At 42.9% G+C, this 13,424-nt stretch overlaps 1 protein-coding gene and 1 long non-coding RNA gene across 2 annotated transcripts in view; one reads left to right on the plus strand and one right to left on the minus strand.

The window, feature by feature from the left end:
- Positions 1–8,934: 8,934 nt before the first annotated feature.
- LOC133400433 (uncharacterized) overlaps positions 8,935–13,424 on the plus strand; it is a 30,594-nt gene continuing 26,104 nt past the window's right edge. The window contains exon 1 of the long non-coding RNA XR_009768347.1: positions 8,935–8,948. This is a non-coding gene — a long non-coding RNA (uncharacterized LOC133400433). The remainder of the gene's footprint in view (positions 8,949–13,424) is intronic.
- LOC133400431 (tubulin beta-1 chain) lies at positions 9,695–12,265 on the minus strand. Its single transcript, XM_061673096.1, has 4 exons — positions 12,138–12,265; positions 11,166–11,274; positions 10,948–11,058; positions 9,695–10,872 (listed from the first exon to the last, which is right to left on the minus strand). Exons 1-4 carry the CDS (start codon positions 12,192–12,194, stop codon positions 9,812–9,814), a joined length of 1,338 nt encoding a protein of 445 aa, XP_061529080.1. The 5' UTR covers positions 12,195–12,265; the 3' UTR covers positions 9,695–9,811.

Genomic DNA, 13,424 nt, shown 5'->3' on the forward strand with positions numbered 1-13,424 from the left:
AATCCAGAACATCTGTTTGAGAGAAAAGTACCCTCCTTTAATTGCTGTCAATTAATAGATCAATCAGGGTCAGAGGTGCATGTTCAGTGGGAGGCTGCTGTCCCTCCCTGTCCTGCCCAATGGACAGACTAAGGAAATATTTCCTTCCACGAGCCATATGGCTCCACAACTCCTAAACAACTTATTACTTTTTTTGCACTTTGTCACTTAACTGAATTGCACTGAATGCACATTATGCCAATCTTCTCACGGTTGCAACGTTTACAGTAACATTTCAATTGTAGTTGCTTTCATTCCTTTTTGATTTACAGTGGGTACAGAAAGTATTCAGACCCCCTTCAATGTTTTACTCTTTTTTATATCATAGCCATTTGCTAAAACCATTTAAGTTCATTTTTTCTACATTATTGTACACAACGCACCCCATATTGACAGGGGTGGGAAAAAAAAACAAAATTGTTGAATTTATTGCAGATTTATTAAAAAAGAAAAACTGAAATATCACACAGCCATAAGTATTCAGACCCTTTGCTCAGTATTTAGTAGAAGCACCTCTTGAGCTAATACAGCCATGAGTCTTTTTGGGACTGATGCAACAGGTTTTACACACGTGGATTTGGGGATCCTCTACCATTCCTCCTTGCAGATCCTCTTCAATTATGTCAGGTTGGATGGTGAACGTTGGTGGGTAGCCATTTTCAAGTCTTTACAGAGATGCTCAACGGAGTTGTTCTGAAGCTACTCCATTATTTTAGCTGTGTGCTTAGAGTCACTGTCTTGTTGGAAGGTGAACCTTTGGCCCAGTCTGATGTTCTGAGCACTCTGGAAAAGGTTTTCGTCCAGGATATCCCTGTACTTGGCCGCATTAATCTTTTCTTCGATTGCAACCAGTCTCTTTGTCCCTGCAGCTGAAAAAAACACCCACAGCATGATACTGCCACCACCATGTTTCACTGTTGGGACTGTATTGGACAGGTGATGAGCAGTGCCTGGTATTCTCCACACATGCCACTTAAAAGTGCTCTGACATTCACTGTGAGCTGTAAGGTCTTATATAGACAGGGGTGTGGCTTTCCTAATCAAGTCCGATCAGTATAATCAAACACAGCTGGACTCCAGTGAAGAACGATTTTAAGGATGATCAGAAGAAATGGACAGCATCTGAGTTGAATATATATGAGTGTCATAGCAAAGGGTCTGAATACTTATGGCTGTGTGATATTTGAGTTTTTCTTTTTTAATAAATCATCAAAAATTTCAACAATTAAAAGGTTTTTTTCTGTCAATATGGGGTGCTGTGTGTACATTAATGAGGAAAAAATAAACTTAAATGACTTTAACAAATGGCTGCAATATAACAAAGAGTGAAAGATTTAAGGGGTTCTGAAAGCTTTCCGTACCCACTGTACCTTTAGATTTTTTTTATACGACTTGCCTTTTAAGTAAAACTGTTGCTTGCTGTGAAATGTTGGTCGAGCTCTTCAGGCTTCCTCAGACTGGTTTTGATGCCCCTTCAATGTGCTTGGAACCCTTGAAGTAGTCGCCCGCCCTAAACTTGATTGAGACTGTGCCTGTCAAAAACCAAGTGTTGACTTATGAAACATCAGATCACTTTCAAGTAAAAAGGAGTTCAATTTTTAACTCATCTTTGTTTGCTTATTCAAAAAATGTTTTAATTTGGGACTATTGCAAAGTGTTAAAGTACCTTACAAAGACCTACTTTTCTATGAGCAGTTGTACTTTTCACAAAATCAAACAGATTAAAAAAAGAAAGTCATTCTAAAAAAAACCACGGTTCTTCCAAAAGATGTATTTTGGACAAACAATCCGAATTCTGTCTATTTATCATCTAACGTATAAAGTAAAAATAACATCAAAAACTATAACAATAATTTAATACTGCCAATAACAATAATAGGGCCATATTATCTGCCGAGGGAGCAGATCCACACAGTGACAGCAAAGCTGCAGACACAGCACCCTAAGGAATTCATTATCATCGCCGGGAATTATAATTATGTCACCCTGGATCCAACCTTGGCTGCCTTCCAACAGGCTGTGGACTGCCCCACAAGGAACAACAGGACAATTGATGTACTATATACCAATGTGAGGGATGCACATAGAGCCCATCCCCCTCCCCCCTCTTGCTATCATAACCTGGTCCACTTACAGCCACAGTACACTCCCCTAGTACAAAGACAGCCTACGACAACAGGCTTTGAAGTGATCAACTGAAGCAGAGGACGCTCTGAGTGACTGGTTTGACACCACAGAATGTGCTGTTAAAAATCTCACAGTGAATACATAGAGGGGCAGGCACAAGCACTGTCTGACGGATTATTTACATTTCTCTTTGGACGTGGTGGCGGCACGGTGGTCGACTGGTGAGAGCGTCAGCTTCACAGTTCTGAGGACCCGGGTTCAATTCCAGGTCCCGGCTGTGTGGAGTTTGCATGTTCTCCCCGTGCCTGCGTGGGTTTTCTCCGGGCACTCTGGTTTCCTCCCACCTCCCAAAAACATGCATTGATTTGAGACTCTAAAAATTGCCCGTAGGTGTGACTGTGAGTGCGAATGGTTGGTTGTTTGTATGTGCCCTGCGATTGGCTGGCAACCAGTTCAGGGAGTACCCCGCCTCCTGCCCGATGACAGCTGGGATAGGCTCCAGCATGCCCGCGACCCGAGTGAGGAGAAGCGGCTCAGAAAATGGATGGATGGATGTTTGGACGTGGTGTCCCCTGCTAAAACCGTACGTTGGGTGACTCGAGGTTAAAGCTGTGCTCAACAGGAAGAAGGCGACTTTAAGAAGTAAGGACATGGAAACAATAAAATCAGCACAACAATTTCTGAATGTGGCAAAAGACAAGTACAAGAAGAAGGTGGAAGAGAAGCTGAGTGGGAGTCATAGGACGGAGGTCTGGGACGGTGTTAACACCATCACAGGACACAGGATAAAGACTAACACAGCAGCGTGGACAATAGACCCTCCCCTGGACAATAGACCCCCCCCTACCCTCACAGTGGCCCAATAGCAACAGTGATGTTGCCTCCTCCCCTCGCCCCTCTCCTGCCCCCTCCACCCCTGACCCCTCGCTTCAGCCTCTTCCTCCCTGCATAACTACAGATCACGTCAGGAGAGAACTGAGGAAGCTTAATCCCAGGAAAGCAGCAGGGCCACACAAGGTCCCCCCTCGGCTGATTAAGACCTCCGTTGCTCAACTAGGGGAATCCCTCCAGCACGTCTTCAACCTTAGTCTACAACTCGGGAAAGTACTCATCTTATGGAAAACATCGTACATCATTCCAGTTCCAAAAAATGAACTGACCCAGCGAGCTGAACGGCTACCGACCGGTGGCACTTATAGTATATCAAAGCTAATAAAGATATTTTAGTGGCTTTTCCTCAACCCCAAGTGCACCATGCCGAGGACCCTCTACAGTTTGCATACCAGAAAGCAGTTGGTGTAGAGAATCCTATTCTCTACCTACTACATCAAGGCAACTTGCACCTGGATAAGGGAACTGGCAGAGTGATAAACCTTTTCCTGGACTTCTCAAGTCCTTTTAACACCATCCAACCACTTATGCTCCAGGAAAAAGTGATCCGGATGCTAGTGGATCCCTGCCTGGTGTCTGGATCTCTGACTACCTCACCGATACACCACAGTATGCCAAGCTGAAGGACATAACGTCTGACATTGTGGTCAGCAGGACAGGAGCACCTCAGGGAATGGTGCTGGCCCCTTTCCTCTTAACCCTATGCACCTCAAACTTATGCTACAAATTGGAGCTGCTGCACATCCAGAAGTTTGTTGATGGCACAGCCATAATGGGGTGTATCAGGGATGATAAAGAGGACGAGTACATTTATATGGTAAATGTATTTGTTGCCTGGAGCCAGTTTAAAAAAAAAAAACTACAACTCAACACTTTTAAAAACAAGGAGATGGTTATAGACTTCAGGAAGTACAGACCATGTCCATGGCGAGTGTTGATCATGGGTGATGAGGTTTAGGTCGTAGGCAACTACAAATACCTTGGCTTGTGGTTGGACAACAAGCTGGACTGGACATCCAACACAGACCACCTGTACAAGAAGGGTTAGAGTAGACTGTACTTCCTGAGGAGGCTGCGATCATTCAAAATCAGCAGGAAACTAAAGTGGATGTTCTATCAGTCTGTGATCGCCAGTGCTCTTTTTTATGCTGTGGTGTGTTGGGGTGGCAGCATATTTAAGAAAAGATCCACTAGGCTGGATAAACTGATCAGGTGGGCTGGCTCTGTGGTTGGACTGAAGCTGGACTCTCTGGTGACAGTGGTAGAGAAGAGAATGCTCAACTAAATAGTGACTATCATGGACGATGCCAGTCATCCGCTGCACACTGTCATTTGTACACAGAGAAGCCTGATAAGCAACAGGCTGCCCCTCCCCAGGAGCAGAAGCAAAAGACTCAAAGACTCCTTTGTCGCCCGAGCTATCAAACTGTACAATTCTGCACTCAGTGAGATGGAGATAAGTGGCAGTGGCGAGAGGATGGGGAAGATGATAAGGAAGACCACCACCTAACCTTTTCCATCCATTTTCAACACCGCTTATCCTGGATAGGGTCACGGGGCGCTGGAGCATATCCCAGCTGACTTCGGGCGAAAGGCGGACTACTCCCTGAACTGGTCACCAGTCAGTCGCAGGGCACATGTAGACACAGACAACCATTCACACTCACATTCACACCCGTCACTGAGTGGGAACTGAACCCACGCTGCCTGCACCAAAGTCAGGCTAGTGTACCACTGCACCATCAGTTACCTTTAATTTCATCCATCCATGCGTGCTGGAGCCTATCCCAGCAAACATCAGGCAGGAGGCGGGGTACACCCTGAGCTGGTTGCCAGCCAATCACAGGGCACATACAAACAACCATTCGCACTCACATTCACACCTACGGGCAATTTAGAGTTGTCAATTAACCTACCATGCATGTTTTTGGGATGTGGGAAGAAACCGGAGGGCACGGGGAGAACATGCAAACTCCACACAGGCGGGGCCGGGGATTGAACCCTATATTATCGTAATATATTTATGATGACACTTCATTACCTTAATATGTATAACTATGCCACTTTATTATTTTGATATGTTATTATGTAACTTTAGTTTATATCTACTTTTTACCTGTTTTACTCACCTACTGATGCTGTCTTGTTATCGTACTGTTGGTGCTGTGATGTTGCTTGCTGGAACCTTTACTTGAGGGAACCCTCCCAAGGGATAAATAAAGATCTATCTGTCTATTTATCTATCTATCTATCTATCTATCTATCTATCTATCTATCTATCTATCTATCTATCTATCTATCTATCTATCTATCTATCTATCTGTCTATCTATCTATCTGTCTGTCTGTCTGTCTGTCTGTCTGTCTGTCTGTCTGTCTGTCTGTCTGTCATTGTATGCTTACCATTTACAAACTTTAGTAACATCTGATCAATAGTGGTCCTGCATAGATTGACATCTATTTCGTATAATGATTAATCATTAAAAAGCCAACCAATGATGGACAGTCAGAAGTATAGAAAAGGTAGGAATGACCGATGGTCAAGAAAGTGGACTTCTCTGAGGAAAAGTCATCTGCTCACCACAAAGTGAAAATGTGTTGGACCTCATGTTACTGAGATAACAGATACCTGTACTTTTTATAATGCATTACGGCCAACATTCATTGTGGGTATTATTTACATTGTTATGGAAATGGTCCAAGTCATGAGTCAAATCATGAGGTATTTGGCTACCTCATAGCTATATGTGAGTCAAAATATTTGACACAGCACTACAAAATACACCCTGAAGGATTATTTTTAATAAAATGTTGCTCTCACAGTGGAAATAAAAAACTCAGCATTACATCAAAGGAAACAAAAGTTTTACAACCCAGTGTAAGTATACTTTAGTTGCTATGACGTTATGTCTCCAAGGACTTTTAAGTGACAACTGCCACAAGGGGACATTCTCCCTTGGCATTGCCAAATTCAGTGCATCATGAGAATCATGTGAGCTCTTGATAGACCATATCAGTATTCAAAAGATTATTTACGCATGTCATGTATTTTCATGTAGAGAAAATGAGAATGATGAGGATGAATGGATTTAAGGAAGTAAGTGTATTTGTGTGATTGTACAACCGCAATTCCAATAAAGTTGGGACGTTGGGTTAAACATCAATAAAAACAGAAAAAAATGATTTGCAAATCATATTTGACCTATATTTAATTGAATACACTACAAAGACAATATATTTAATGTTCAAACTGATAAACTTTATTGTTTTCGCAAATAAGAATTTATGGCTGCAACACGTTCCAAAAAAAGCTGGCACAGGTGGCAAAAAAAAGACTGAGAAAGTTGAGGAATGCTCATCAAACACCTGTTTGGAACATCCCACAGATGAACAGAATGAGAAGAACAATCATTGTTTATTGTCATGAACATGCACATGAAATTTGTTCTTTGCATTTAACCCATCACAGTAAACACATACACATTAGTGGAACACACTGGAGCAGGAGGCAGCTGAAGCGCCCGGGGAGTATTTCTGGCTATCAGTGTCTTGCTCAAGGACACCACAGCCGTGAGTCCGGGGGATGTTGGCGGATGGTCCAGTCGGGGACTGGAACCTTGGTCCCCCACAGTGGCAGGCAATGAGCTTAACCATTGGGCCACGGCTGCCCAATTTTGGCTAATTTGGGAACAGGTGGGTGCCATGATTGAGTATAAAAGGAGCAGTCATTCACAAGCAAAGATGGGGCGAGGTTCACCTGTTTGTGAAGAAAATAGTCGGACAGTTTAAGACCAATGTTCATCAACGTACAAGTGCAAGGAATTTAGGGATTTCATCATCTACGGTCCATAATATCATCAAAAGGTTCAGAGAATCTGGAGAAATCACTGCATGAAAGCAGCAAGGCCAAAAACCAACATTGAATGCCCGTCACCTTCGATCCCTCAGGCGGCACTGCATCGAAAACTGACATCAATGCGTAAACGACATCACCACATGAGCTCAGGAACACTTCAGAAAACCAATGTCAGTAAATAACGTTCGGTGCTACATCCGTAAGTGCAACATGAAACTCTACTATGGAAAGCAAAAGCCATTTATCAACAACACCCAGAAACGCTTCTCTGTGCTCGAGCTCATCTAAGATTGATTGAACCAAAGTGGAAAAGTGTTCTGTGGTCCAACGAGTCCACATTTCAAATTGTTTTTGAAAATTGTGGACGTCGTGTCCTCAGGGCCAAAGAGGAAAAGAACCAGCCGGACTGTTATGGAATCGTCCGGAATGTTATGGACGCAAAGTTCAAAAGCCAGCATCTGTGAAGGTATGGGGCTGTGTTAGTGCCAATGGCATGGGTAACTTACACATCTGTGAAGGCACCATTAATGCTGAAAGGTACACACACGTTTTGGAGAAACATATACTGCCATCCAAGCAACGTCCTTTTCATGGATGCCCCTGCTTATTTCAGCAAGACAATGCCAAACCACATTCTGCACGTGCTACAACAGCGTGGCTTCGTAGTAAAAGAGTGCGGGTACTAGACTGGCCTGCCTGCAGTCCAGACCTGTCTCCCATTGAAAATGTGTGGCACATTATGAAGCGTAAAATACGACAACGGAGACCCCGGACTGTTGAACAGCTGAAGCTGTACATCAAGTAAGAATGGGAAAGAATTCCACCTACAAAGCTTCAACAATTAGTGTCCTCAGTTCCCAAACGTTTATTGAATGTTAAAAGAAAAGGTGATGTAACACAGTGGTAAACATGACCCTGCCCCAGCTTTTTGGGAACGTGTTGCAGCCATAAAATTCTAAGTTAATGATTATTTGCTAAAAACAATAAAGTTGATCAGTTTGAACATTAAATATCTCGTCTTTGTAGTGTATTCAATTATAGGTCAAACATGATTTGCAAATCATTGTATTCTGTTTTTATGTATGTTTAACACAAAGTCCCAACTTCATTGGAATTGGTCCCTCACGTACCTTGTTTTGTAATCTGACATTGATCTCCTGTTCGCTGAAAAACGTGATGTTTCAGAGAAAATAAATTCATACACAATCAAATGAGCAAAACATTCCTTGAAAGGTTTAAAATGACTTTACCACTTACCAAAGATAGTGATTTTAAACCGGTCTATTTTAAGTGTAACTGTACACAAGCATCAACTAATCAAGAAAATGATACTGTGGCTATGACTGACTCCAAATCATCACTTTGTCACATAGGAAGGGACTTAGCTGTGCAACGCTTACAGTGACACCATTGCATAAGGATGAAGAGGCTCATAAATCAGTTTCCTTACGGTACAATAATACACTGTCTTGATTTTTACTTAACTGCACTATTAACCCTCCTCAAGCAGTAAGATCAATGCTACATGGCAGATTCCATTCTTTGGGATCTTGACACACCTGTAATCAATTCTGCTCATGATGTAATGCAAAATGTTTAAAACAACAATAGTGTGCAGTGTCTAAAGTTAGACTGCTAATGGCACTGACCATCTGTTTGGAATCCGTTATGATCCAGGAAGTAACTTGCTAACAAATGAACAGATGGACACAAGGAAATACACCCTTTGGGTTAAAGGGTGTATTGGAAAAGCAGCAACAACACAATAACACATTTCTCTTTTTCTTTTCATTCCAAATTCAACCAGCCTTGATATTTCCTCACGAGATTTTATGAGTGAATTCATAAACAACAAACCTAATTATTTAGTTTATACTTCAAGGTAGAACCACAAAGCTTTTTTTATGGTGTCACAGTTGTGGGTGGTCAGATGATATGACACGTCCATTTAATAAAGGATCAAGGCTCAAAGGAGCCTCCTATGTGGTATAGATCCTGCCAGGTTAGTTTAGATAGAGAAGACGGAGACAGCGGTGGTAAGTGGAGACTATATGAATGTTTAATTCCATTCGAGAGCCGTCTGAAAAATTCTACAGATGACTCTTTTCCCCGTTTTCAGTCGGGTTTTATTAAAACATTTTCATATATCGGATTTATTTTAGAGTGGTGTAGATCTGTACTGCACGATACCGTCTTGAGTGTTTTTGGTTGCCTCATTTAACTACGAGTTGAATTGGAAAGACTTCCAAGTACGATGCAGTGTAGTTAAAACACCGATGTGAACTGGTCAATAACCTGTGTCAATCACAACTGAGCATAACCTATTAAAAGGCTTTTTCCCCATAGAGCTCCTGTGTATAACATCACTACAATGTGCCATTTAACTCAATTGTGACTACCCAGTGTAATGAATTAGTTATATCAGTCACCATAGTGATCCTGAAGTTTCTAATTTTGTACTGCAGGAGCTGGATTTTTCTTTTAGCAACACTGCCACCTGGTGACCACAGCCAGCACTACCAAATACTAATACTCCGGCTTTGTCATACTGCAGTTTGTACAATGTACTCATTAAGCTAGGATTTACACTGCAAGCTATGCTACACATTTGTTAGATCACTTGACCCTTGGTGATAGGTAGTACCATTTACAACTAAACCTCTGGAATTAAAGTGTGGCATTTAACATGTTACAAACAAAACTAATTTGATTGCAGCCACATTTTATGGACAATGTGGGACATGGAAATCAGTTTCAGTAAAATTTCAACATGCAAAAATAATTTTAAAGTATGCACAAGAACCTTTATTATTGACAACAGCAGACAGAACACAGAAAACTGGAAGAGACTAACAGTAGGAACTGGAAATCAGCTTCGAGCAGAAACCAAGGAAGAAAATTAGGCCATCTCCTCCTCCTCATCCTCACCAAATTCTCCCTCCTCCTCAGCAGTAGCATCCTGGTACTGCTGGTACTCTGACACCAGGTCATTCATGTTGCTCTCTGCCTCAGTGAACTCCATCTCATCCATGCCCTCGCCAGTGTACCAGTGGAGGAAAGCTTTGCGCCTGAACATGGCTGTAAACTGCTCTGAGATGCGCTTGAATAGCTCTTGGATTGCTGTGCTGTTGCCAATGAAGGTGGCGGCCATCTTAAGACCACGAGGGGGAATGTCACACACTGCGGTCTTGACATTGTTGGGGATCCATTCCACAAAGTAGCTGCTGTTCTTGTTCTGCACATTGAGCATCTGCTCATCCACCTCCTTCATGGACATGCGGCCACGGAAGATGGCGGCCACGGTCAGGTAGCGCCCGTGGCGTGGGTCACAGGCAGCCATCATGTTTTTGGCATCAAACATTTGCTGAGTGAGCTCAGGTACCGTAAGGGACCTGTACTGCTGGCTGCCTCTGCTTGTGAGGGGAGCGAAGCCTGGCATGAAGAAGTGCAGACGAGGGAAGGGCACCATGTTGACGGCCAGTTTCCGCAGGTCAGCGTTGAGCTGTCCGGGGAACCTGAGGCAAGTGGTGACGCCGCTCATGGTGGCCGAGACTAGGTGGTTGAGGTCGCCGTAGGAGGGAGTGGTGAGTTTAAGGGTGCGGAAGCAGATATCGTACAACGCCTCGTTGTCAATGCAATAGGTCTCGTCTGTGTTCTCTACCAGCTGGTGGACTGACAGTGTAGCGTTGTATGGCTCAACAACTGTGTCGGATACTTTTGGAGAGGGCACCACGCTGAAGGTGTTCATGATGCGGTCTGGGTATTCTTCACGGATTTTGCTGATGAGCAGAGTGCCCATTCCGGAGCCAGTACCGCCACCCAGAGAGTGTGTGAGCTGGAAACCTTGGAGGCAGTCACAGCTCTCTGCCTCCTTCCTCACCACATCTAAGACAGAGTCCACCAGCTCCGCACCTTCTGTGTAATGACCCTTAGCCCAGTTGTTACCAGCGCCACTCTGGCCTATAAGAAAGATAAAGAATGAGCTCCAGTAGCAACTGCATGAAATCAAATGTAGCATTACACAAAACAACTTACCAAAGACAAAGTTGTCTGGTCTGAAGACCTGACCAAAAGGTCCAGACCTCACAGAGTCCATTGTGCCTGGCTCCAGGTCAACCAGTACAGCCCGGGGAACATATTTTCCACCTAAAAAAAAACAAAAACAAAACAAAAAAAAAAAAAAAAAAAAAAAACAGCACAAATTTAATTATACACACACACACACACACACACACACAAAAGGCAAACATTACCTGATGCTTCATTATAGTAGACATTGATCCTGTCTAGCTGCAGGTCACTGTCACCATGGTATGTGCCAGTTGGGTCAATGCCATGCTCATCACTGATCACCTCCCAGAACTAAGAGCCAAAGGACAATTTTCAGTTAATAGCACATTATATATGCAATATACTACAATATATATATAGTATACAATATACAGTAAGACAGCATTAAGTTGACCAAATGTGAAAAACTCTTGAAATTCAAACGTGCAATTCCCGCCGTGGAGCATTAAGCGCGCACACCCTGAGCCCTTATTGGCTCAGACCCCATTTTGAAAAAGTCCTCTTGTGTGACGTCATTAACCGCCAGTCTGGCCCACTCCCAGCAAATGCCGGCCTCAGCTCGAGACGCAATGCGGTGTAGGCCTCATCGAGTTTAGACGGGGGCAAAAAAAAATAAAAAAAAATAACGGGAAATGTTCATTTCACAAAAGGTAAGACTATTAATATACCGGTCGTTCAATCATATTAATCGATGGAAACGCAATATAGCAAACGCAGACATAAATGATAACCATGTATTTTTGTTTCATTGTATTACCCAACGTGTGTAATACAATTCGCGAAAACTTTAATATCGTGGTTACATTCTTATAATGCTCAATCGCAACTACTATATTAAAATTGTACCGTTTGATTTGGAAGTATTTTTTTTTTGGTGGGGGGAGAAAAAAAAAACTAAAAAAAAAAAAAAAAAAAACTAAAAATGTTAAACCGTCGAAATATATTCTGAATAAACAAGTAAATTTAAAAACACCCGACGTTTTACAATTACCGTTATACAGAAACACTCGTAAGTAGGACACGTTGATAATCCTAGGGTGTGGTTTCTAGGACACAAACGGGCACAAAGCAACGACTAGTGGGGGGGAACCGCAGTTTTAATGGTGCTTTAAAACCCGATTTTGAGCCTTCACCAAACGCAAACGTTCACTAACCTTAGCGCCAATCTGGTTTCCACACTGGCCAGCCTGAAGATGCACAATTTCCCTCATTTTGTCAGATGCCGTTACAGCTTCGTCTCACACGGTCTTTGGCTTGCTGAAAGTGCGCGCACAATGGCGGAACATCCATATTTATAAGATCTTGACCCGCCCTCTCGACCTCCACACGACGGATTATTGGACAATCCCGAACGAAACCTATACCGACAAGACGCGCAGCCAATGGAATTTAACCTAGGCTTTACGCCATTGGTCAGATCTCCAGCAACCATTCCTTTCCAAGTTTGACCAGCCTGCGTGCAGAAGTCAGGCGACTTCATCCATGATGAGATGGCGAAATTGAAGAAAAGACATTGGAATCGTTGCTCGCGAAGTCTGATTGATATCGTATCATTTTAGAAAGAAACTCATTTAAATAATTTAAGGGAATAAACAAAAGTGGAAACAGCTGACCTAAATGCAACATGTCTGGACGAAAGAATATTAAACAGTACTTTGGTTAAACAATGTTACTATCTAGATTACATTTGAAATGGTTAATTTGATTGGATGCGTGAACATTTCACTTTTACTTTTGTTACAGTTGCTATGCTCATGTTTCCAAGGACTGTGGGGGGATGGGAGTACATTTTCTCTCAGGTTGTTGTCGCCATGACGATGAATCTTTCCACATGGGCAGGAAGAACCTGCTGCATTACAAGAGTTTTTAATGCTTTCTATAGTGCTTTAAGCATTAAGTGCATTTTAATGTATTTTCATTGACTGATCTGTTGTGAAGTGTTCACTTGAAATAATTAACTGTGATTGACACAGTACATTCATTCATTCATCTTCCATTCCGCTTATCCTCGCAAGGGTCGCGGGCGTGCTGGACCCTATCCCAGCTATCTTTGGGCGAGAGGCGGGGTACACACGAACTGGACGCCAGCCAATCGCAGGGCACATATAAACAAACAACCACCCAGTCACATTCACACCTAAAGGCAATTTAGAATCTTCAACCAACCTACCACAGATGTTTTTGGGATGTTGGGGGAAACTGGAGTGCCTGGAGAAAACCCACCCAGGCACGGGGGGAACATGCAAACTCCACACAGGCGGGGCCGGGATTTGAACCCCAGTCCTCAGAACTGCGAGGCGGATGTGCTAACCAGTCGTTCACCGTGCCGCGACACAATACATATCACGTATACATATTTTAAAAAAAAATCATATTCTTTCAGCATGGGTTAAGGGTGTTTTTTTTACACAAACACCACCTGTCATATAAGTTGAACTGGT

The sequence above is a fragment of the Phycodurus eques genome, chromosome 3, assembly GCF_024500275.1.
Source record: "Phycodurus eques isolate BA_2022a chromosome 3, UOR_Pequ_1.1, whole genome shotgun sequence".
NCBI classification, from domain to species: Eukaryota; Metazoa; Chordata; class Actinopteri; order Syngnathiformes; family Syngnathidae; genus Phycodurus; species Phycodurus eques.

Bases quoted from the DNA above. Each gene is read 5' to 3' on its own strand.
- LOC133400431 (XM_061673096.1), bottom strand. From the start codon at position 12,194: ATGAGGGAAATTGTGCATCTTCAGGCTGGCCAGTGTGGAAACCAGATT. The intron at 11,275-12,137 runs GTTAGTGAACGT...TTTGGCTCTTAG, and splicing joins GAAACCAGATTGGCGCTAAG to TTCTGGGAGGTGATCAGTGA. The intron at 11,059-11,165 runs GTAATGTTTGCC...GTTTTTTTTTAG, and splicing joins CTACTATAATGAAGCATCAG to GTGGAAAATATGTTCCCCGG.